Raw genomic sequence first — 26,081 nt, forward strand, 5'->3', positions numbered from 1 at the left:
GAGGAGGAGGGAGAGGTCGTGCGCTCCCTCCCCAGCGGTGTGGGTGAGGGGGTGAAATGGCTGACTGGTGGGGGCAGAGGCGGGAGAAGGCGGCAGGGGTCGGATGACACCGAGAAACCGGTCAATAAAGCAGCAGATCGAATAAAATTCGTATAAACGTGAAGGGATGCACGCTGCCGGAGGACTCCTGGCTATGTTTGTGGAACCGTGGGCTCCGAGCTGACCACTTTCCTTCGGGAATGGCAGCCGGGGTTGTAATAGAGCGGCGACACGAAACGTGAGGGTGGTTGGGAACAGCACGGGGATCCTCGGATATCGTAACATCCCTGTGCCCAGGCCCAGCTCCCCAGCTCAAAACTGAATCGTGTTCATGGAAGAGGTTCAGGTTGTTGTGGGACCAGCACATTCCACCCTCTCTCATGAACAGAAAGCAGGCACGATCGGTCCCGCTCCCTCAGGCTTCGCAGGTTTGCAGGGCAGCCCTGTGCCGGGCCTTGCTAAACCTCCCTGCGCGGCTCCGGCTCAGTGCCGTGCTCCTGAGGGGACAGGGCACAGGGGGAGCTGGGCCTTTGGTCAGGCCTCATCTGGCCGTTCTTATTTTCCATAATGAGCTGGATCTCATAACGCAGAAAGAAAAGGAGAGTGAATCCCCAAGGTCACCTTGTTTGCCTCAGTCACACTGATGTACTAAACCTAGGTTAACAATAATGTTCAGATAAACCGTGGTACTGATAGAATACAATAATGCATTTCCAAAATAGTATTTCACATGGCCGTGATTTTAATATTACTTACATAGAGAAATTTAAAAAACCCCGAACAGTAGCACTTAGTCAAAATAAGTATATCTAGTTGCTGTTTACAAATAGCAAAGCAACCGTGCTTTTTCACAAGAGGAATACACAAGCTTTCAGTTGTAATAGTGGTAGTTTTTAACATGTCTTATGTGTTCTCTGAATTTTGAAGCGTTAACACAGTTTCTTACATAAAAAGCATTCTTGGTATGCAAGTAATCTCTGCTTGTTCCACTGTTGCTTTTTTTAATTTGGCATGGTGACCTCTCACACCAAGGACTGAGTGGTTGCAGTAGGTTACACGGATGCCAGATCAGCTTGGGGAAAAAGCATGGTCCCTGCAACCTGACTGCAAGAGGTGCTGCGTTCAGCACTTGCTCTAAAGATTGTTGTCTGAAAAGCGGATTCATTTCCCGGTGTGCAACGAGCCTATAATCTCACACCCAGGAGAGACATTATTTATTTCATATTTGTGCAAAGGTGGGGGCTAGGTGGTAATTCCACAAAGCTAGCACAGCACACCAAAGAAAACCAAGGTATTTTTTCTGTTACATGATTAGTAAAAACCCACCTAAATTTACATTCATTAGTTAGTAGTCACCATCTTATCTACTATTGGCCAGTCCTATTCAAATTAGCCTCGCTCGCTATGTAGATTAGCACACATGCTCCTTGCAGGGGGGGCAAGTTCTTCCAGCCTGGAATGGAGTCGGAGGTCATGATCTCCCCCTGCCACCTTTACCTTTCCTCCAGTTCATGCTGCTTTGGCAATCATCCGGCCTTTGACGCCTTCTGGAACAGGATGTTTCTTTTTATCAGTCACATCCTACATTTCTTAGGTCCAATTATCCTGCTTGTTATCTCAAGAACGTTCTTTTTCTCTCCGATGGACCTTGAGTATTCTTGCCAAGTTGGCAATGCACACGAAGCATCCTCAAAATATCAAGGCCTAATTGTTCCAGGGTGTCCTTACTCCATGCATGCCAACTGTGTGCCATTCTGATTACAGCCTTACTTGTTAATTTGATATATACAAAACACATCTCGCACAAAATAGTCAGACCATTCTAAATCTCTGAGTTATTCTTCAACGGATAAGATTTAGAAACTAAATTATTAAGTGAAGCTACAACTTTTCCATATCTCATTCACTTCATTCTTCCTCAACATAACATGCTGACAGCATAGATCCTACTTTTGTCTTCTGAAATCCAGATTTTAAAAAATTTCCGCATGTTTAATTTGTCTCTAAACACAAGATGGCAGCATTTTATGTAGTTTACCATTGGACATTGGGAAGAGCTATAGAGGTAGTGGAGGAGTTTACTCTTTGAACAGTAGAACTAATGGAAGTTGCAAACATTTATATTGCAAATCTGATCTTGGTGAAGGCACCCTGCAAGCACGGCTTTTGGGGCTTGCAAAGTCAAGCAGGCTCACCAGATTGCATACGCAGATGTTTGAAAGAGCAAAGTAATAAAACTGAAATGCAGAAAATAATAATTTTCTCACTGACACCAGTAATATGCTTAATGTGCATGTACACAGATAGAGGCACTGTGATGAACCTAGTGATGTATTGGATAGGTTGGACTAGCAACATTTTAAATTTTGTTGTGGAAGCTTGGCATATTTTGAAAGCTGCTTTAGATTAATAATTTCAGTACTTTTCTCATTATTATTTTTTCCATGAGCAGATTGTGAACATCATAATTTGTTTGAAATACAAATTCATTTTCCTTGAGGAGATGAAAAAATGTCATCCATGGCAAAATGAATGAGATTAAAAATTGGCTGGACTCATGAATCATATTCTTCACAATTTTCTGGGGTATAGGGAAGCCCCAGCAAAGCTAGTGTTCAAAACCAAGATCTGTGTCTCTATCTGCACAGATTTTCTGACTCAGATTGACCACCTTCCTTTTTCCCAACAGCCATTTATTTTGTTTCTGCATGTGGGAAGTGCAACCTACTCCTTTGTAAAATTTTGAAGAAAGAGTTAAATAGGAAACTGAGCCAATTAAATTATAATTTAATAAAATACTTGGGATCTACCAACTTCTTGGGCAATAGGACTTGCAGAAAAAGGGAAATGCAGGTTTTGTGACATTTTGTGGCTAGCTGGGAAAGCCCAGGAGTATGAGTGTTGCTGTGGCTGATAAACTTCAGCCATGCATACCCCTTCATTTTTGGCACGCAATGGCCACAGCCATGGATGTATGAAAGAAAGTGTAGTCCCCAAGTGTCTTGTCACCTTACTAGTGGGAGTTAACTTCATAGAAATCTTTCTCTCTTCACCCTTGTTATCTTCCTCAAATTGGTGCTTTAAAAAAATACTACTTTTTTCTTCTAGACACTCTGATGCAAAAATGTTTCTCCACTAGATTCAAAACCTTTGTGGGACAGCCTATGGTGTGACTTACACATGGAGGGTTTTTGCCTTAAAAGGAAAAATGACTGACTGTTCCTCCATCTGCCATTAAACCTTGCAAAGAAAGAGAATTTGAGACATCCAGCAGCCTTTGAGGGTCTGTCACATCCCAATTTCTCAGGACAATGACTCAGGTTTGCCGATTCCGAGGTCAGGATTAAAGTGAAGCAACACCAGGGATCCTTTAACTCACAAAACTAAACTTTTATTTGCTCACAGCAAGAATTGGCATACTCACAACAAGAATTGGCATGAAATTATGTCAGTAAACTGTGTAACATGCTAGCCCTATATCACCAAACATATACTACAGACCTGGCTTATTTGGGAGTCAGTTCAGGGAAGACAATAAGGAGACCCCTCCTGTTGGGTCAGGATGTTGGGAGCAGACCCCCTTGCTTTCTAGACTCCTTCTCAGAGATGAGCCTGGGGGTGGCTGGATCCGCTCCGAGTCCCAGACTTGGTCAACGGTTTATGGCTAAAGGGATGAGGTGTAGGGATTGTGGAAAAGGAGAGAGAAAGAGGAAGCAAGGCAGAGAGACAGAAAGGAAGAGAAATTTTTCACCGGTCTTGGGTCCAGTGTTGGTCCAGTCAGCCGAGGGGTCTGGGTCTGGTGGGCTTGCGCCCCTGGGGCTTCGGTTTGTGCCCTTTTATCATCCCTGCCCCTCCTTCGGGCGGGCACTTGCACTTATTAAGCTACTTACGTGTCATGAGTGGTTTGTGAGCCTTTGGGCTTGGGGGTCGTTTGGGGAGTAACTTTCCCTTCCCTGCATGGTGAGTTGCCGTGTTCACCCCATCAGAACAGGGAGCTGTGCACCCTCCAGCACAGCCTCCCCCTCCTGGTGCTGAGCTGGGCTGACCGGCTTTTTTTCACCTGTGGTTCCTTGCTAGGCAGAGTTCCTTGTTGTGCAGAGTTCGTCGTGAAGCAGAACTTGCCCCACCACAATGTTTGAGACATTAACTCTTTCAGTCCTTCACAGGGTCCACTTCAGACCCCCCACCCCTGAGGCAGTGATCATGCAGAAGGCCCCATCTAAATCCTAGTTTATCAATTGAAATGCATCTCCCAAGTGTGTATTTACCAGATCAGCTTCTAAAACTAACATGAACAAGCCAGGAACCTTGTCTACTAAATAGATGTATCACTTAGGCGAACCTGGCACCAAATTTAATATTGTACCAGGCCAAGCAAGTGCAAAAGAGCAGAGCAAACTAACCCTGCTCTCCTGGCAGCCCTGCTTTTCTACTGAAGGGCAAATTGAGGAGCTTGTGATGTTTTCAGCTTGTGACCTATAGCCATTAAATTATCCATCATATAGGGGTGTGCACTGACACTAGAAACGGTAATAGCAACTGAAGCATAATTCTGGTATTTTATCACTGAGGGAAGTTTCTTTCTGCTGCCCTCACTGGCACTTCACTAACAGATAAGTTCCTGAATCAACTGCTGGCAGCAGAGAGAGAGGTTTTTCTCCCCCATCTTCACCACATTTTCTGCTTTCCTGCAATCCATCTAACAACTTTTGCTTCCTTAGCCGTGAAGAGCATGACATGTTAGACTCATGCAGCCATTTCAGACCCTTATATTGCTCACCATGGAGAAGGTAGTATCCTGTTCCCCCACCTGTCTGCCCACCCCTCTCTCCTAGGCAGTCCAGCTCTGTCATGCAACCTCCCAACAATGGCCTTAGAGGCTTTACAGGAGCCTGCACCCAAAATGGGGTCTGGCTGCGGTTATTAGCCAAACATAGATCTAGACAGATTTGGTTTCAAGTTTCTCTGACAAACCTGCAAAGATGAAGCTGAAGAACTTTTGTGTGCCTCCTTTTATTGAGGAGTTTACCTCATGCAGTTGTCCCACTGTTATGATATTTTAAGCTGGCTATTGATGTGACAAACAGCAAAATCACAGCAAAGTCACATAGAATCATAGACTGGTTTGGGTTGGAAAGGACCTTTAAAGATCATCTAGTCCAGCCCCCACCCTTTGGGAAATTCATTTGACCAACATAGAAGCCGTTGATTTCTCAAGTTTATGTGTGGTATTTTCCAAACTATTTATTTCCTCAAGTTTCCATAACTGCACACTGAAAGGATGCATTCTCCTTAAAAGACTCTTATTGTGATTCCTAAGATTATTATCTGTGAAAGCAGTTTAAACATGAAGTAACAAGCACCCATCACATCTGCTGTGAGTTATGGTCTGTGTTTATTGTGCCAATAGGAAACAAAATGAGATCTAGTTGTATAAAGAAACATAGTGAATTCAGATACACTGCAAGTTGTGGGGAGATTCACAGAAAACCACATAGTATTTTCAGTAACCTTTTTTTTTTTTTTTTTTGCAATGCTGATGAAACAAAGATAGAAATGTCAGATGAGCTGCCCAAGCCACAGAAGAAATAATCATCAAAGTTATGGTTAGGATATAAGTGTATCTGTGCCTGTGGCTTGTGTCCAGAGCCCATAGGACCTTGCCCGTTTGTTAGACTGTACTTGTACTTTAAACAGTTTAGGTGAAACAGCACTTGAGAGATAAAATAATTGCACAGGAATGCACACTTTAATGACTAAATACAACCTTTATTATAGAAACATCAATAATGGAAAAATAAAGACCATATCTTACTTCTCATAGCAAATAATTTTTTAGCAACCATACATTATAGCAAGCTAGAAGTGATCAACCAAACCATCTTCATACACCCAAGATGCTAATCTACATCTCCCTTCCTCCTTCAACCAGAATTAACAGCTGTTTTTTAATTTGGACTTTGTCCATCCAAGAGCAAAAAGGACTGAAAGAAATTAAATCTAGCTTTATAAACTCCTTGGTGATTTGGCTAAGTATGACATCATCATGCTCATGGGATGCTCTTGTGTCTACCTTGGGTGTGCAAGAGACCGTAGTGAATGGTCTGGGCTGAGAGCTGCAGCACAGCATCAGGGAGCTATAGGGATGTGCTTACCTCCTAATTTCTGTGAGTGCCCCCACTGTATCCTGACCAGCGCATGCTTGCAAGCCAGTTAAGCATAGGTTCCCTGATGGGATGCATCATGTCACCATGATCAATATCTTCTGGTTCAGGGATGGGTTCATCTGAGGCCGCAGCTGAGGGAATAAATGAGCTGGGGCTGCTGAGACCAACATTGCTGGTCACTCTGGGACCCAGCTGCAAGCTTGTCCCCTCCCACAGCAGACTGTGCTCTTCTGTCAGCTCTCTGGGTACGTGGGCTCATGCTGACTATATGAAGGTTTTTGGCATGCAGATTTTTAGGGCAGGTTGGCTGGTAAACCCCTGTCCCAAGCAGTGAGCAGGTTGCTGAACAAGGGTCTGATTATGGCAAAGAGCAGTCCTGGAAGGGAAGCAAACTGCCAGGCTTAGAAAATACTGTTTTCATTTACATCCACATCGACAGGAAGCAAAGAAACTGTGCACTGCTGCCCGTGGCATAACTATTATGGCCCACCTAGTGTACAGCTAGTTTATCATAGGAGCATCTTCTTTCTATGGTGCTCTTTTAGGGACTTTTTGCTCAAAATGTTTCCTCAGACAAGGTGTTTAAAAGAGAAAGTCTGGCAGCCAAGACCAAGTACACCTATAGAGTCTTCCCACTGGGAGGAGGACCTCAAATCAACTCCATTAGATAAAAAAGTGCCAGCCAAATATCTACCTAAAATCTGGCAGAAAATAAATACAGGCATCAGCTTTAAAAGCTGCACATGGCAACTGAGGGAACAGCTGGGCTGTCTAATTCTAATTCAATGTTAAATTCAGAGAGGTAACACACCCTGCTATGCAGGCACGCTAACACGCATCCCTGCTGCAGACTGTTTGTGTGTTCTGTGGTGAGGGAAGCAGGTGGTAGCATGCAGGCTGGGCTTCAGGTGGGACAAAAGTTGCACTTAGGGTCTGGGATCTCCTGATGCAGTAAGGAATTCTCCAGTGGATTCTCTACTACTGTAAAGCCCTAACTCCACTGGATAAATTTTGCTACGTGTTGGCAGCATTTCATGGGAGCCTCCAATTGTTTCACTGGTTTATACCACGTGCACTTCACATGTGCCATTTAGAGCAAGCCCAGAGTATTATTCATCTAGAAAGGGCAGTATGCAGCTTCATAAAAATAGCAAACAAATAATAGCAACAAAAAGCATAAGAACAAATCAGGTAAACCTGAATCTGCACATTGTTCAATACCAACAGTTTGATTCACTGTAGAAAGAAAAAACTATGGGGAAAAAAAAAACATTAACCTTGCATCATTGGTAAAAATGCCAGAAGGTGTCACAAAATTAAACACAGAATTTTCAGTCATTAAGAACAGTTTTCTCTCAAGTTGATATGAAACATTAAAAGACTGAATATTAACATAAAGAGATTTTTCAGTACAGAACATAACAAGAACATGCTATATCCCTATCAGTAGAAGTAATAAACTGTACAGATCATGCAACCCAACAATCCAAAGAACATGTGAAACAGGACTTAGTTTTGAATGGGAAAGATGTCTACTGATCACTAGTCAAAACAGCTTAGGGTCAGATCATGTGCAGTGCTGAGCTTTTTAGGCAGCGTTGTAAAAATGTCCACATGTAACAGTTTGGGACAGTGACATCACTATTGCATACATAGGCTCATTTTTGAATGAAAGCTCTTCCATATATTTACCTCTCCTGCTGGACATCTCATCAATTCTCTTGTTTTAAAAAAAGCGAATGCTTTAATCGAGTATAAGAATCTGCTTTCTAAACAACAGATTAATAGTATTAACTAACCCTGAGAACTAGAGGGATCTTATTAAGCCAAGGGCCTGAACAATGCCACTGAGTTCAGCGGGTTGCTTGTCCACTAACCGGGGGGAAGGAAGAAGGGTGAAAACAGATAAAAGTTCACTGAGAACTATTAACAGTGCTGGAGCCTTTTACAAAACACGTGTGTACACGTGTGTGTGTGTATGTGTACATTTGTGCATATGTTTAGCTTTGTAAATCTTTTGTGACAAAGAGATTTTCCTTGTTACAACAAAGAACATTAGCTGAACTTAATCTCAAAAGCAATTACTACTTTCATGCCTTCATCATTGGCTTAGCAGGAAATAGACTAGAGTGTATCAATTAGTGTGCTTTAAAGCAACTCCAAATTATTTCCCTGTGAAAATCCAGCTGCTCAGCTGTAAGCACACTGGATAGCATTCACTATAGGGCAGAGTTCGTCCTAGGCCTGTATAAGCTTTTATTTCTCCCAGAAGCCTTGAACATACAACGTCAGTGGATTTCTATTTGTTTGTGGACCTTGTGCAGGTCTGCAACAATTGTGGCCACTTAATCCCTGGCATTTTCGGTGAGTGTGATATCCTCCCGGATTAAGAGAGATCCCAGTGCTGCCATCTCAGTAGAGGGACAGTTACTGAGTTCAGTGGCAGTCACTGTAACAGGTCCATGTCTGAATAGGAGGTGGGTGATTCATGAGCTCTCACAAGACCATGAAGTATTAAGCTGCTTGAATTTATTAAGCAAATTCACACCAGTCTCCATCAACTGCACTGGCATCCTTAGCACTGGCCCACGTACCACAGTGCTTTCAAACCCTCATGTCAGCTTTCTCCACATATTGTGTTGCAAAACTGTGGCAAAGGGATGCTGTGCCTGGAGCACCGATTGAGAAGTGGGGTGGCTTGGCCTGGTGTGGCAGGTGGATGGAGTTACTGCCTCCAAATGCCTGCCCGGTTCTTCTGCACGGGCATCCCAGCTGCCTGTCAATCAGCTTCTGAATCATGCAGTTTGCAGCGTAATGCTTCAGGATAAACTTACCAGCGTCAGATTGCTCTAATGTGCTGTGCTTTATGAGGCTGCAGTTCAAGAATTATTGGCAGGAAGTTCAGACATCTCTGCAGCAGGGCTGAGACAAGCAATGACAAGTGATAATTTTGGCGCATACTGGTCAGGCAGACCCTGTGTGACCTCAGTTGGGTAATCTCTTATTTGCATACACAGTCACTGGTAACTAGAAAATTTTCAAAAAATACTGCCTCCAGAGTAAGAGTCACATATTACCACTGTGTCCTTGCAAAGGGCTTAGCAGGAAAAAAACCAAGAACTTACGAAGTGTAACCCTGTTATAGGACTAGTGAGAACTTGCTCGTGAATGAAAGTCTCACTTAGCCTTGCCCTAAGACGCCAGCGTACGCAGTGTTCCCACAAGGCTTTCACTGAGCTCTGGTTTAACAGGGTTGTCTGTAGCTGTGGACCTCTGGTTTATTCACTTGATGGTCATATTACTGGACCCATCTATTTTAATAAATCTAAACGCTATCTTTAACAAACCTGATGGATTTTCTGGGGGATAATGATATTGCTTGCTTTAAGCTATTTTTAGGCATCTGACTTAGGTGGTCTGAATTGCCTCCTTTGTTGATAATACAAAGAATTTAGGCGCCTCGCTTTGGTCCTCTAAACTACACCTAAATCAGACGCTAAGAATAGCCTAAAGTAGATGGTATGAGTTCTCTCCTTCCCACCTTAAAGAAATCGCTTTCGGAAATATTCATTAGCTTTAAACAGATGGTGTCATCCCACTTGAAAATGTGGCTTCAGGGAAGTGAGATTGCCAGGTAGAAGCTAGAAGTCCTGTGACTTCTCTACTTGCTACACACATCTGGAAGTACAAGGGCACCTCAGATACGTTCATATCCTCTATGCGGCTTTCTTCTGGAAATCAGGAAAGTGACAAACACAATGACAAACAATCCCAGGATACTCAGGCCCACTGCAATGGGAGCTGCTTTGCTGTTTTTATCAGGAAAACATTCTTCTTCTGAAAGTAAAAGGAGATCAGAGAATGTGTTACAGCAGAACACTGTACTCCTAGACTATACATCTCTATTCCAGAAAAGTTAGCAAATACAAGCCAGAAGTTCTCAAAACCTTGTTTTCTTTTTTTTTTTTCCCTGAGCTATACTTATCACATTTTTGTCTGTGATGAACCTTATCTCAAGAAAACAATACTTGCCCCTTTCGAAATTGCTACATGCTTCACTGGAGAATGACTCTGCTCTTTCATGTCTACAGTAATTGTTTTACCATCAAGACCAGTGCATACACAGTAGGAGGCTTTCTTGCTGACAGCAGATGTGGAGCATCACGCTACAAAGTGCAAGTCTAAAAATAAAGAGCAAGACACATCCTGCATGGACAAAAACTGCTCCTATGTGGCATCTAATTGCTTCTGCCCAGTAAAAAAGGATCAGGCCAGAGAAAGGAGCCCATAGTCCAGCACATCATTAGAGCAGCAAGGATCCTAGTTAAGTCAGTGTTTCCTAAGAAAAATCAAATTCTAATTGTTCTCTGTGTTTAATTCAGAATATTTCTGGATAATTGTGGCTAACTCAGAACATCAAGAGATTAGGAAGGCAGAAGCTTTGGACTTAGTCCAGGGGGTTGTTTTAGCAGTACCATTGTAATTTTATTGTACATATGATGATATCAGAAAAGGTTTTGACACAAATAATATCTTTTAAGAACCATCCAAAGATATATTCACTCCAAACATACCTCTTAGCTACAGAAGGGGCAAATCCTGACTTCTTCAGCCAGTTCCTACCAAAATGCATAGTCAAGTCATCCTCTGATTAAATGGAAACTCATTACTTAAAAATGAACTTCCAGACTGGGGTAAATTGGTGGCTTTCCTATGCAGAGACTGCACCATCTGGGTCACTGACATAAATGGAATATTCACCCAAGTAACAATGGCAGTATCAGTCTCAAATTCACAATACAACAAGCGTAGCCCTGGGAGTGAAGGCAAGGTCTGGGAATGATCACTGATGTGCTACCCCAGAACTGGATCAGACCTACATCTTCCATCTGATCTATAGGAATGGTCCTTCCTCGGGCTCCAAGGAAAGAAAGACCTCTAGCATGATGCTTTGAGTGGCACCTGAGTAGCAAACTATCCTCTAAGTAGGGTGGCTTGATCAGCTAAACCCCAGAGTATATCCCAGCTCAGCAGTGAATCCAGTTTATACCCAGGTATGAGGGAGATCCAACGCCCTCCACCCCTTTCATTTCTGTGACTATTCCAAGGCAGATTTCGACAGTGCTTTAAGACAAGAGCCTCTGTTGTTATTGTCTAATTCTGATGACCATGCTGGCACAGATTGTAGCTTAGCTTGGGCTTTTCCCCAGGCGGAATCTTTACACCGACAGCAGGCAGTTAGCCCAGGGAGCATGTGGAGTGCATGACATCACATCACAGCTCCAGAGCCCCCACACAGCTTTCCCCAAAATCTGATCCTCCTCTTCTCTGATCCAGATGGTGATTTCATGTGATGCAATGCCACAAAGCCAAAGGCATCAGCATTCTACAGCCTTTTAAAAGCTTTGTCTGGTTAATGTAACCTGCTGCTAAGGAAGTAAGCTGAAAAGTATTTGCATTTGAGTACTGCAAAAGCCAGAGATGTTTGAATTGGCCATTTTGCTTTCACGAAACCTTGGGCTATGAACTAGAAATTGTTTCTGCTACACTGAAATGCAGTTCAGAAGACACTTTTACCGCTTTCCAGACTCAAACAGGCCAAGCTATCGATGTAATGCTGCTGCAGTCTGTACAAAATTGTAAGGAACTTGAAACCGATGATCATTATTGTTTTCTTTTTCTTCCTCTTTTAAAGATAAGCAAATCAGGAGCAACAGAAGTGAAACTACCAGTCTCAAGACACCTGAGGGCAGGAGGCTGGTGATGTGTATAGAGTCATTCCTTCACTGGGGATTTTGTCTTTCAAAATCTGCATACACAGCAGAGGTACGTAACAGTTTCATAACTATTTCATGGCCACTGGGGAATTTTTTCAGAGGTGGTAGCTGCTTTCTCAGCCCTTTGATTAAGAGCAAAACTAATTTAATTTTGTATATGATATTGATTAGCAGAGATTAGCCTGACCTGAGGGGGTGGGGGCTGGGAGGGGGAGAAAGAGAGAGTCTTTCTAAGCTCTGTCTCTGCTAGAGGTGAGGCCATACCAAAAGCCATAACTGAACTCATTCATTGTACAAATTCAAATGGGAATGTGGGGACCAGATGCATTGTTCCAGCTCAGTGTTATCCCATGAAAAAAATCTTCATGAGAATGAGAACATGGATTGGATTCTCAGTGCAGCTTTTAAGAACTTAAAGAAAAGTATGCAAAGAAAATGGTCCATGTCTTTAAAAAGCCCCAAATGTTGTTTCCCATTATATTCCTTTTAGAATAAGAAAGGCAGCCAAAATGGTGAAGTAACGAAAGAAGAATCAGTCAAACAGAGCCAAACTGAGTCAAAAGACAGATCTAAAATAAAAAGAAGAATACAGGGGCAATATTTTGTAAGCATACAGAAAGTCAAATCTCAGAAGAAGGGAATGTTTTATTAGTGCATCTGAAGGGCTGGAGAACTGATAAGCCTATCTTTCCACCTGAGTTCTTGTATGGAAACACCCTGAGAGGAAGTCACAGAAATGTGAAGATGTACAGTTTGAAAGAGACCGCAAGGTCCAATCTGGTCTACCTCTCTGCTTTTTGTAGGATCTTTCATGCATCTCATAAGAAGTAAGGCAGTAGACCGTGAGAGTGTTCATACTGTGGGACATGGGAGTTTCCTGGTGCACCCAGCAGTCCTGGACCCCACAGCCCAGCCAGGTCCTGGCTGCATCACTGGACAAGAAACAAGGATGGCAACATCTCATTTCCCTGTGGCAGGAACCCCAGGTGTGGGTGTGGGGAAGAAGTTGTGATGAGCCCCAATACGTTCTCCCAGTGTCGGCAATCCAGAGACCAGGGGAGTCAGTACTGTTCTGTCTCTGTCTTTTACTAAGCTACATAGTTGTCTCTTTGTGGCTGTACTCAAGAAAAGACAAATTGCAGAGATGAGCATCACATATAATTCTGAAACTGGGAGCATGCCAATCATGTTCCTCCTCAGGAGCACACTTCATCATGTCTAGACACAGCTGCTCTGAAAGTATCATCCTGCATTCACAAATATCCCTTATTAGTTGGCAGTTTTGCTGCTGCAGCTGTGGGACATCATAAGTGTCAAGAGCCTTTCAAAATAGCTAAAATCTGACTATATTGAGAACAGTGACCTTGAACTTAACTGTACATATTAGGGGTTTGGGCAATGCAATGGTGGTGAACACACCTCCGCTTGCTCTGGGAAAAGATGAGTGAAGAATAAAATTGTGCCTGTAGAACTGAACATTTTTAATGAGAAGGTGAAACAGAAGGTACTGAATGCAGGAGGGAAAGATACATTTCCATCTTCCATAGGTATTACCACTGTGTTGAAAATTACTCAGAAAAGGGTGAGAATACAGCAGTAAGCAGGTTACATTATTTGGCAACTATTACAAAGCTGTGATTGTGCTATAGGTGTAACAGGATCACCGCACATGTATGGTTATAATCTATCAGACTATATCTATCAGGCTACCAGAGTGCTGACATGTAGATCTCAGAAGGGTGGAAAAGGTAACCTTCTACTTACCTTTTCCAAACTGGTTACCGACAATATCAAACGCCTGCAGCTGCATATTAACAAAGAGTAGCTGGAAGTTCTTCTCCAAGGTGAAGGTTTGCTTGCTAGCACACTTAAAGGAATTCCCCAGCTTTGTTGTAAACATCTTCTCATGTATGGCTGCATAGTAAAGCATACCTGGAAGGCATAATGAGAAGGACAAATGAGAATCCACACGAACTCTGTTGGAACCAACGTTTTTCTGAGATAAAATGGAGGATCCCTGGTGCTTTGGCAGAGCAGCAGTCACACATGTGTCTAAAGCATGGATGTTTTCCCCATAATGTATCAGTTACATTTCTTCCATGTTTAAATGGAAGAAATAATTAAATGGCTTTAATTATCAATGGGCAACTCAGCTGAGCTTGGGTCTGAAAAAGTGGCTAAAATTTCGGATGCTTCTTCAAAATATTTTAACAACCTGAGCCTGCAAGAGGGGGTTAGGATTCTCACAGGAGAAGACAACTATCTTAGATCCCCAGCATGGCTATTTCCAGACAAAACAGAGATACCATCTCTAGCATGGGAATTTGACATATCTAGTCTGTATTGCTTTATGTATTAAATATGTTCTTAAACATATTTCAGTATCACAGTACTTTACGGAAAATATGGCTCAAGTTCAAAGCATGAAAAGATCACGTAACCTGGGCATATCCTTTATGCATATCCTCCTTTGAAAGCAGATATAACAGTTTAAGACAAAAATCATCCACATCACCAACTCTGCATCATTGTACCTCCACCACATCTGCCAGCACAATAGTGTGCAGCATACTCCTGGTCCTCTTCAGTCAAAGTCAGTACACCAGTGTGTACTGATACAGTTAATTCAGTAATCTTTATCTTAGAAAAGATATGGGCTTGCTCACTGCAAAAAAAACCCCTGCTGGCAGACTGAAATGACAACATCTGGCAGAGAGGCAGTAACAAATAGCCATGCGTAGCAATGTCTCTTGCCAGCACCAGTATGGAGGACTCTAAGTATATTTGAGGATTTTAAAACTTATGATTAAGCCGATTAGTTTGTATTTGCTGCAATTTGCATTTAGCAATGCACAAGAAAACTCTGGTTATTTAGACTGAGAACATCTGTAGGAGACATGTCCTCTGGATCAGCTTTTCTTTTACTTTAATTGCTGTAGTTCAGAATAGGAGCCACTTGAGTTAATAAAAGTGCTCATCAGTGAGAAGAAAAATAGGCACTGAGCTTCCAAAAAGCTCAGTGCTATTAGGACACACCTGATCAAGCTCCTGATTTGTTTTTCTTTCAGGGACAAAAGTCACTTCAAAGACTTGAGTAACAAATGGAGAAGTGACATAATATGGTTGTTTAACCTATCACAGATTTGATATATTTGGACAAATTTGTGCAAAATTAATGTCAGAGAAAATCTGAAGTGGTGGCTCAGAATTTTTCTCTCTGACCTAAATGATGTTCTCTTAGGATTTTTGGGGCCGTAACTTCTGGGCCAGCTCCTGTCTGTTCAAATGGAAAGAATCAGGTCTATATAAGAAAAAGAAAATCTGATCACCTGACAAAAGTATGGACAAGGTCTAGGATTTCAGAATGGTTTGAAGAACCTCATCCTGGGTCCAGTTCTTATTTTTGCCAAACCAGAATGTCAGACATGCCTCTTCTTCATACTGGTGTATTTGAAATCTGGATCCACCTCTGCATTTCTGTGATCCAGATACTGTATTCAGTTAGTTTGCTTATTAGATTGGAAAGATGCATGCAACTGGACTGGAGTCACAGCATTTTTGTGTGTTTGCAGATAAAAACTTTGAGGACTGTTTTGTATCTTAAATTTAGGTTTGAAGTACTCTCTATTTTGAAAGAGGTGGGGCAGGGAAAGTTTTTGAGGATAAAAGGAAAATGGAACAATTCTGATGAAACTGCAGCCCAGTCCCTTCTCTTCCATTTTTCATACCATAAGATTTAGGTGAGTGACATGTTGAAAGCCTGATAAACACATAATTTGCAAAATCCAGTGTTTTAAAGATATGAAAGCCTGCTCCACACCCAGAACAGTTTGATATGAAATTAAGACAGTGTAAAATCACTGACCTTCAGAAGATAACTGTAATCTGGCCTCAATTTTACTGACATAGTACATTGGAGCTTGCTGCGAAAGAAGAGATATCTTTATTCATAATACATCCTCATATTTGTGAAAAAAAATACAGTTCACCACAGCAAAATGTTCACAAATAATTTCCCAAAGAAACACATTTTATCACACACTGCTCAAACTAGACATTTGTGTGGTGATACTTGTGGTAACCAAAAGTAGGAGGGAGTTAAGCAAACAGTATACATTGCACAAATTAACTGGCATGTGATAAGACCGTTTTATTTTTATTCACCTGTTCTGCTTTTATTGAGAGTCCCTACAGTGCTCTCCTGAGTAATCCTGCACTGAATTAATCCATGCTGACCTGCAGTCTGCCTGCTTGCAGGACCTAAGCCCACACCTTTAGAAGTACTTGGGACTCCAGGTGCTGCAATGCACTTTATGAATAGATGCTCTTTGCGTGAGCAAACTGCAGAAAGCAGCAGTGCTTCTATGTTCATCATATTGTTTTGAACTGGGAGAGGTCAGCAACAAGCTGAGAGCCAGGAGTACGTGCTCATGCTAGTACCACTCATTTCCTATTTTGTCTGCCAACAGCAGTCACTACAAATGAGAAAACATCAACCTGGATGTGTAGGGGAGAAATAACTGTTCCTTTCATCCTGCTGACACTGTTGGTTCTGGCTGGCTTTTTTGTCGTACGCGCACAGACTGCTGACATGGAAAGCACCTGGTACAATAGCACAGAGCAAAATTTCCAGCTAAGTGTCCTGCCTGCAAGTGCCCTAAAACCCTGGTGCAACCTGAATGCTGTCCTCCCCTCAACTGTCACAAAGTGAGGGCCAGCCCTAAGAGCTTTTCCCTGGTTGCAATGTTGGAGTATAATATAAGTCTTTATGTAGCAGCCCTACTAGTCATTTTAATTCCAGCTGTGAGCACACAGGGACTGGTGAGTGCAGCTGGTGGATAAATCACAGCAGACATGAATGTCTCCTGTGCAGCCAGTTTTAATGTTATGCAGTTTAAAAGGTGGTAGGGTGGATTGGGAAAGTTTAAGAAAGAAATACACCAAAGAAGAGGTTCTCAGCATTATTCCTACTTTAAGACATAAATAGGTCAAATATTACCATTTTTTTGGCGGCAGCGCTATGTTCTGTTTGGCCACGGTTAATAACTTTGCTTGGGGAAAACACCTGCTCCTACTTCACATCTTGTGGGTTGGTTACAAAACTTCCTTTTTTCAAGTTCTTTGCAAAAGGCAGCTGGCAGTGGTGAGTACTGAGCCAGCCGCTCACCTCCTGCTACCCCGCACCAGCACTGCAGCCCTGGGGCCTGATCCAGCTCCTCTTTCACCGGTGAAAATCAGAAGTGCCACCACTGGAGCACTCCTGGTTCAAAGCAGTTAAGAGAGGCTGTGGAGGCTAAACACGTAAAAAACAGCAGCAAAATTATTTCTTATTAACTTGAATTTCAAAGCAGTCTAAGCCGAGCCCTGCTATGCTCTTGAGGCTTATCTTTAAGTGAAGGGTGGATTGTCTAATGCTGTGCCAATAACCACCTTTTTCAGGGCAAGACAGGTCAAGTACCTCCTAAAGGTTCACATCAGTCTCCTTAGCACTGCTACAAGCTGGGGCTTTCATGGGTACTTGAATCACCAGACTTTTTCTAAGGATCCTTGTAACACAGAAAATGCTCCCCTTGTTGCAGGAAGCACACATTTAAAGAAAACACTCATGGTCTGAACTGATCCTTTGTTTTAAAACAGCTCCTTGATTTTTTACCTCACTTTTCCTCTGTAGCTTTTAGAAAACTTTCTGCCATAAACTAAAATCAAGATGATTATTAATTGATATCTTTTCTCTGCTCAAGCATTAACGACTCAGGTGTGGCATAGTTTGCTGTTTCCTCTTGGACTTTCTATGGAAGTGACTGATTAACCATTTGTCCTTTTCTTAATCATCACTGATTTGAGCTCAGAACTAGGATGTAAGGTTGACATTTTGGCTTGATTAATTGAAGGACACAGAGCAGCAGTGATAGCCCCAGCAGCCTGGTCTAGTGGAAGGTGTCCCTGCCCATGGCAGGGGGGTTGCAACTAGATGATCTTTAAGGTCCTTTCCAACCCAAACCATTCTATGATTCTATGCAGCTCTGAACTGCTGTGGAGCTCCAGGACATGCATGTTACACTCAGAGTTTGATGGGATCCAACCTGTGCCATATTCCTCCCTGCCCATTAATGACTTTATACACAGTATTAACTTCTGTCTTTAGCCCTGCTGGCATCACCACCCAGCCCTTACTAGCCTTCATATAAATAATACTGCATGCTGCCTCCCAGAATGTGTAAACTGTGTAAATGTCTGAGGAAGCAAGAGGATGGCTGCACTCGGCAATTTTCTCCTGTGGTTAGAATAGCAGCAGCACTCTTGGTAGCTTATGTTAAAGCCTCATCTACATAGGATGCAGTCCCAGTGGGGAACGTGGTACCAATAGACACAATGTCAAAAAAAGAAGCTTATTTTCCCACTGTTAGCAGGGCTTCTCTCTTGCCCAAGGTTCTGTGTGTACTTATAAGTCTCCCTGGTGTGGTGCATTTTAGGGGCACTAATCTACAATTTTGTTGTTGTAGTTCACTTGTTTGGAATTTTCCACTCAGAAAGGAGATGAAATTAGGCCCCTTCAGCTGTGGATGGGCCGCAGCTCCTGGGCACTTAAAACCGTACAGGCTGTCCTTTAGATTTAACAGCCACAGCTGGCTTTTGGCCAGACAGTTGTGATACTTGGCATTTATGGGAAGCAAATGACTAACCTCACCTGCATTCAGGTGGTCCCTGAGACACCATTTCGTAAGAGCAATGTGATAGTGTGAGTCAGAACTCCTGGCACACACACTTTGTTCCTGCGCAGGGACTCCAGTCCCGAAGCCATTCCCTCTGTCCTGCATCAATGCAAACAACAGACCTGGCCTTCCCTCTCACTAGACTTTTGCCTATGTAAAAATGAGATTCAGATTTTGCTGGAGGCTGTTTCTAGACTTTGTGTTGCTAGATGGGGAGCTTTAACACTGCTACCCATCTCTAGCACTTTCTGTCAACGGATGGCAAGGCACTGTACCTACCCTTCATAGCACATACGAACCTTTCCAAATTGAAAGTTCAATCAGGCAAGACCTGATTTAACGTTGAAGTTAGCCCTGCTCTGAGCAGGGTGTTGGACCAGGTGGCCTCTAAAGGTCTTTTTCAACCTGAATTAATCCGTGGTTCTATGATTCTAGCCTCTTGGGAAGGACAGGAGTAATAGCGCCTTATATGCAGGTGGAAAACTAGCATAGAGATGAATGAAATGCCTTTTCCCACAGCACAAGCTGGATCAAAGGCAGCCTAAGTTCCAGCTCCCCAATTCTAAACACTCCTTCCCTCTAAATGCAACAGTTACCTTTACAAAGGTGAAGTTTATAAACCCTCCACTGAAAGTTATGTTCAGTTCAGACTGCACTGTCCCACAGCTTCCAGATGTCTGTGTCGCATTGGGGTTGACAGTCATGTACTCCATCCCCTTCTGTGGAGAGAAGAGACGTTGCAGGGCTGCTTATGAAGAGGAGGGGAGAAACTTAATAAGAAACACACAGAGATTTATAGCTGCTTTTTTTTTCTTTTTTTTTTTCCCCTACAGGTTTTGTGTGGCTGAAGGAACAGGCTGGTAGTGGCGGCAGCCTAATTGCTGTCTGCCAGGGTCATTCCCCACTCGTAAACTAGCCCTAGTGCTTGTCTGACACATCACCGAGCTGTTCCAGTGCATTAAGCTGGCAGAAAATAATAGTTTTCTGCTCATTTGGTGAACTGATATGATTCAGAGCAGGGTCAGATGAGCACCAGTGGTAATTTAAAAAGAGGGAGCAGTGGCAACTTGCGCCTGAAGGCAGAAGAAAGATCAAGACAAAGGCAGGCAGGGGTTAGATTGGCTTCAACTTATGTTGCTCCTCGTATCACCCCTGCCTCCTCATTATGTCCTTCACAGTTCACCTCTAGCATCTGCCAACCCACGTTGTAGTCTGAAAGGAGAGCTCTGCAGCTCTGAATACAGTTTGGCTCCTTCAGTCTTATCTCAAACACACCTCACTTTTGTAATAAACATCTCACTGTGGTCTGATAAGGTTGGGAACCATGCTCCCTGCCTGGCTTCTGGCAGGACAAGTGATGAAAATTACTTTTACCAACATTAGATACTCCTCCCATGTTAGAAATATTCAGACCCCAAACAAGAATATTTGGATTTGTAATGGGGATGTCTTGAGGCATATGAACTCCAGAGCCTGAGGATGTAACCCCACATATTGTATTAATGGAGGTTACAAGACCATAAGTATGAGGGATATAATCACCATTTCGGGTTTTATGACATCTTTTGCTGCATCATTCACTGTGGATCACTGCTAGGAGGGGGTACTAGCTCCCCAGGACCCCTGCTCTGATCCAGCCTGGCAGTTCCTGTGATCCTAAAATCTCCAGGCATCTGCATCAAGACAACTCACCTCTGAAGCCAAGTCTGTGAATTGACAATTTCTTGCTTTCATTGCAACTCGCAATGTCAAGCCTTTCACTGAAGTCAATTCAGATTCCCGTTCTGGGAAACACAAATAATGCTGAAGGCTGATCTACCCCTTCAGTATTGCTACCACACCTACATCACTGAAATAAGAAAGCGCCTGCACGTCCCATTGACATCATCACACAAGCCAAAGTACAGCAGCTGAGATGCTGTGGCACAGAAAAGCCCTCAGACTGATAGCAAACCACTTGTTTTTATCATACAAGCTCATGTCTGAAAATTGCATTGAAAGAAGAAGAATAAATTCCAGCTAATGAAGAAACAGTCATTACAAAGCTCAGCCTTGTAGTCTTTCCACCTCACCTTCTGTGTATATTGAGCGATCAGCTGCAAACCCATGACTGCTTTGATGCAGGTCCTGTTCCCATTGGAAACGGTGTATGTGCCAGTGGGAATGGGAGAAGGCTGCGGTGCAAGAGTGGGTCTCACCGTCATCATAGTAGATGGGATGGTTGTTTGAGTCCCTGGACGAATGGTTGTTGTGTTGATCATGGCTGTGGCTGTTGGACTTTTAGGCGCTGTTGTCTGATTTCCTGACCCTGTGGTGGGCTTTACAGTTTGCCTGGTGGTGGGTATAGTAGTTAGGGCAGCAGCCGTCATTTGTGTGTTTCCTGTTGTACGTTTTATGGTTGTGTTTGTGGCTGCCGCTGTCATTTCTGTGCTCACATGTGTTCTGGCTTGCTTGGTTGAGGACATAGGGTGCATGGTTGTGTTCTTCGCTGCAGGAGTAACTGTTTCGATTGCCTGGGTTGTAGCCTGACCAGCTGCAGTCGTGTTGTCTGCTGATGTTGTGGATACCACCACGGGAGATTTCTGGCCGGTCACTTGTATGGTGGTTGCTCCTGCCCGGGCTGTCGTGTGATGGTCTGGTTCTGTTGTTACCTGGTGCTGGTCTGTTGTCTGCACAGTTGTTCTATGGCTTATGTGTGTTGTTTTAAGAGAGTCTGTGCTGTTGAAATGAACTGTGCTGCCTTGATGGGCTGAAGAATGATAACGGGAAAGTGGCTGAGCAGAAGTAGCCGTCTGATGGAAGGATATGGTTTCTGGAGACAGTTCAACCCCCAGAGCCACTTCAGCAGAGCAGGAGGAAAATGCTGCAAAGAAACAAATAAGTAGTAGTCTAGAAACTTTTACCTTTAACATTTCTGTTGATAACCACAACATAACTGCACTGATTTTGTTATCAAGTGGGTGATATGATTTTATTCTTCATTTGGCTCCAATCATGATAGGAGAGTGAAGGCAGACATGCTGTAGGACTATCCATAACTTTTCACCCTCCTCCTAATCTTCACACCTCTGAATATACCCATTGCAGTGGAAGCACATTGGCTACCAGCTCCTCACATGGTGCTTTTACTGCTGAAGAAGCCAGAGGATGCTGGAGGTGTGAGCAGACCTTGCACAATCCCCAGGCAGCACAAGAATTCCCTTGCAGGCAGTAGTACAGCAAGATTTGCTAGAAGCAAATTATCAAGATCTAAGGAAGATAAAGTGGGTGTAAGAGGTGAAGGGGTGGTTGGTTACTTACCAACAATGCATGGGGAAAGGGAACATGTTGTGTGTGTGGAGGAAGTGAAGCAGCATAATGATCTTACAGTGATTCACAATAGTCTGGGACACCAGTCTGTGAGACAGGGAAATTCCAGATATTTATTTTTGGTTTTGTTGTAGCCATGCCAGCTTGAACCCTTAAGTTCTTCCTCCTGGGAGGTACCCAAGGGGATGCTCCAAACAAGGAAAGTCCAGCCCTCTCAGGGATGGGCTTTCAGCAATGAGAAACAAATGTCAGGGTACAGCATCCAGGGGCATTTTGGACCACATCTGAAAATAGTCACAGCACCAAAATTACGCTTCCATCTTACAACATTTACAGAAACTTGTCCCTTGCAGAACTGAAAAGAAAATATCTGGCTCCTAAATGTAAATAAGGAAGTGAAGAAAAAGTGGGAAAAGTACATTGCAGAATAGATGAAGGTCACAACTCTTCTGCTTGAGTCTTTGATTGTGAGTATGCAACAAGACTCTGTAAAGAAAAGGTCAAGATAAAAGAAATCATAAATCACTGACATATATGAATTCCTTCATGTGCATGAAGCTTCAGGTGTAGTTAAATGCTTTACTGCCTAAATTAGCTGGAAGACAGAGATGAATTCTACAGTTTGGAGACTGAAGGGACACAAAAGTCCAAGATAGCTCATATTCCTAGCAGTATGGCTCCACAGAGGATGCCACAACATGTTGTCTGAGAAGTTTATTGTACGCTGGTTCTTCCAAAGAAATTTCTCATGAATTGGTGTCCAAGGTTTGTGGCAGACAGATTGCTGAGATTCAGATTTTAGGATCGATTAAGGCCAGAGGCACATTCAGAATGGAAGCGGCTGAAATTTCACAAGCTCCTCGTTGTTTTATTTATTTATTTTCACTCAGCATGAAGAGAGACCTGCAACAATTGCTGAATTCACAAAATCTCACCATTTTAGCATACATCTGAACTAAATAAGAATAATAAAACCTACTGGGTTTTGAATCAAATTCAAGATCAAAACCAAAGAAGTGAGAACAGATGTATAGATCTGAACCCATACCACAATTTTCCCTTAAAAATGGCTATGCTAGACAAGAGCAGAAGTGTAGATGTATACTCCGTGTTCCTAAAATTGCCTAGGTTTCACCTCTGTGCTGTACAGAATATACTTGACTGCCAGTGTAGCTGTTATCATCAAAGAAGGGCAACTTGATACAGCTGAAAAGCCACAAAAATGATAGGACAGAGCTGTCTGATTGTGAATTTTATCAGAAAGAACCCAAAAATGCCATAATTAATATGATACTTTAGTTCAGTTTCTCACTTTCTCCTAGACCTTACCACACCTGCTGGCAGAGCTGAAAAACAGATAACTTATCTCATTCTCTGTTTGCCAGTGGAAAATCAGAGCAGTTGCCATATACCAGCTATAGGTAGTTGCATCTAATTGTATCAGCACAATAAAAACAAAAGAGAAGTTGCAATTTTCACTCTTTTTTTCCCCCTACAAGACTGCTAAACAACCCGTATTTAAATTTACACAAGTCTTAAATAGTCAGTACTTCTTAGTTTTTAGTTAACAGATTGGTTTGGATTACTGACCAGATAACACCTACCTTACAGGCGTGGAGAGAAACATTATTTTACTGACATTTGGGTGCTACCCATAGCTTTTAAATGACACTTCATTTTCCCCAAAAGGTCATTTCAACCTAACTATTTTTCATTACAGAAACATTCAGCCTGACAGGGTCACTGAGGGGTAAAGTCAGAAATGTCTTTGTGGTGGCTCACAGCTCATGCTCACCAGCTGACCTGCCAAACTGCTCTTCCAGCCTCCCACAGCTCTCCCAAGCATTTTGGAGCTTCTTTCAGGGCACGACCACGCTGCTAAACCTGTTGGCTTGGGTTGTCTTCTCAAAAAGCATTTGGCCACATGAGCTGCCAGGGATGAGTAAGGATTGCTCTCCGGTTGCACCGAAAGGTCTTGGCTCTTCTTGGGTGGCTGTTGGAGGTAGTTCGGTAACTGCTGTGCAAAGGGGCAGGTGGGCCCATGGGGTGCCTGACCTTCCCTCCAACTAAATCACCACGGCTCCCTCAGAATTGCAGCATTGCCTCTCAGGGAGCCTGGCACGGCTCGGCAAAGGAGCCGCCTGCACGGCTCCCACCCCGCCAGCCCTTTTCACAGCTCTGCCAGCAAAAGGGGCCACAGAACAATGAAGAATTAATTGCAGCTCTGCACCCCCCTGATATTCCTCTTTATTTTTACTGTGAAGCCAGCTCAGAACATACAACCAACATTTTGCTCAAGAGATGCGTGCTCCCTGCGGTGTATCTTCCCGGAGCAAGCGGCTGCATTCCCCTTGTCTCACCTTGGCTTCAAAGTTGCACATTACAAATGCCAAGGGCTGTGTTTCTGCCCAGCAAGCCTCCACGCATGCAATGCTCCAGAACAAAACTCTCAGAAAAGGATCAGGGCAGCTCTCAGAAATTCGCTGTTCCCAGTCTGGGCCTGGAGCCCCCATTTTCATGCTTTGGTGACAAATTTCAGTCAATGCCAGCAAAGGAACGTCACTGCTTTGCTCCCAGGCATTACGGTGGGGAGTGGAGCACTCAGTGCCACGATCTGGCTGTGACATTTCTCAGCCTGCTGTCCTGTAATGGGGTGGGTGAAAAAAACACTTGCTGAGGATTTTTTCCTCTTCTTGTCTAACCACACACTCATGCTGCTCAGCCACCCAGCAGATTTGTTCCACTTTCTGCTGCTCAGAAGAAATGCTCGTGTTTAGCTGACTGATCTCGTGTGGACACAAAAACCTGACCCAGCTCCTACAATCACTGAAAACACTCTCGCTGGCTTCAGCTGCTTTGGTTTAAGTCCTTCAGGAACTGGAAAAGCACTGAGATTTTCTGAGAGGTTTTGGTACTGTCATAGTTTCCCTCCAATATAGGAGCAGTTTCTTAAACCTCCAACCCATCAGACCTTTGTCCTTAAACTCTAATTATGTTTAATTCCCTATCTGCAGAGAAAGACTTGACTTTGTGGCATTATTAAAAGATGACAACAAATTATTAAAAGAATGATCAAAAACGGATAAGGAGCTGAGGAAACAAGTTCTTTCTGGTCAAAAAGATCCTTACTGACCCCTGAGTTATTAGTGTTACTTCTCTCAGTCTGATCTTGCTCTCCTTTCGTGTATATGTTTTGGGGCTACTTCAGCAGGCTCTATGAAGCAGGTGCGGGAAAGCAAAGCAGATAGAGCGAGAGCTGCTTGTGGTCAAGTCCCTGGGCTGTTTCCCTGCTCACTGTGCTGGGAGAGGGACGGGGTTGATACTTCTGTGATCCCTGTGTGCCGATGGCAAAACACGCTGCAGAATACACAGATTAAACCACGCTCTTTCCTTTTTCAGCTGGCAGATTTTGTACTGCTGTGGGCGTTGAGGGATGACTTAACATGCTGGGACATATCCCTGACCAGGCTGGCTCCACGGATTTTCACAGGGCAGCATTAAGGATTGAACTGTGACTTTGATGTGGTTTGTCGCTGAGATAAGCCCCAGCCTGCCTTCTCCAAGCCCCGCGCCTCACACTTGCTTTCCTGTTCATGCTCTGCACCTTGCAATGCAGACAGATGAATGACTTGAGCAATGCTTCCTTAGTTTTTCTTCTGCTTGTCTCACTCAAGACTTTCAGTCAGTTCTGCTGGTCTGGAAATTATTTTTAATTAAGAAAAGCAAGCCCAAAAAAGTCTGCTTCTAATACTATTTTGAGCTGACTCCATCACAGAGTCAGAGTTTATGTCACCACAGAGTGCAAGGGAAAATACACAGGAAAACATCAGACTAAGTCTATACCAGCTGCAATTAAGCGTAGTTATAGTTATTTCCTAGGAGTAGGACTTTACTAAAAGCACCCTTAGTGCTAGCAACAAAACTATTTAAAGTTTTCAGTCTGTTTTAGGTGCTGTCCTGACCACAAGGAAACAAAACTAGCATAGTCTATTTCATTTTTCTGATAGAAATAATGGAGGATGTTACTCACCACAGGCAAAGATTACCAAGATGAACTTCCATGCACTCCTCCCCAT

General features: G+C 43.2%; 1 protein-coding gene across 1 annotated transcript; it reads right to left on the reverse strand.

Moving 5' to 3' along the window:
* Window positions 1-9,903: 9,903 nt before the first annotated feature.
* Window positions 9,904-26,081, reverse strand: LAMP3 (lysosomal-associated membrane protein 3). Its single transcript, XM_010572949.1, has 6 exons — window positions 26,036-26,081; window positions 20,769-21,559; window positions 19,293-19,415; window positions 15,849-15,906; window positions 13,748-13,915; window positions 9,904-10,043 (listed from the first exon to the last, which is right to left on the reverse strand). The coding sequence occupies exons 1-6, from the start codon at window positions 26,079-26,081 to the stop codon at window positions 9,904-9,906; spliced, it is 1,326 nt and encodes a 441-aa protein (XP_010571251.1).

Source organism: Haliaeetus leucocephalus, unplaced genomic scaffold (assembly GCF_000737465.1).
Source record: "Haliaeetus leucocephalus isolate CR32 unplaced genomic scaffold, Haliaeetus_leucocephalus-4.0 Scaffold362, whole genome shotgun sequence".
Classification (NCBI taxonomy): Eukaryota; Metazoa; Chordata; class Aves; order Accipitriformes; family Accipitridae; genus Haliaeetus; species Haliaeetus leucocephalus.

Coding starts and splice junctions, on each gene's coding strand:
- LAMP3 (XM_010572949.1), bottom strand. CDS start 26,081: ATGGGGAGGAGTGCATGGAAGTTCATCTTGGTAATCTTTGCCTGTG. Junction 21,560..26,035: donor CTTGGTAATCTTTGCCTGTG/GTGAGTAACATC, acceptor GTTTCTTTGCAG/CATTTTCCTCCTGCTCTGCT. Junction 13,916..15,848: donor ATTACAGTTATCTTCTGAAG/GTCAGTGATTTT, acceptor TATGCCTTCCAG/GTATGCTTTACTATGCAGCC.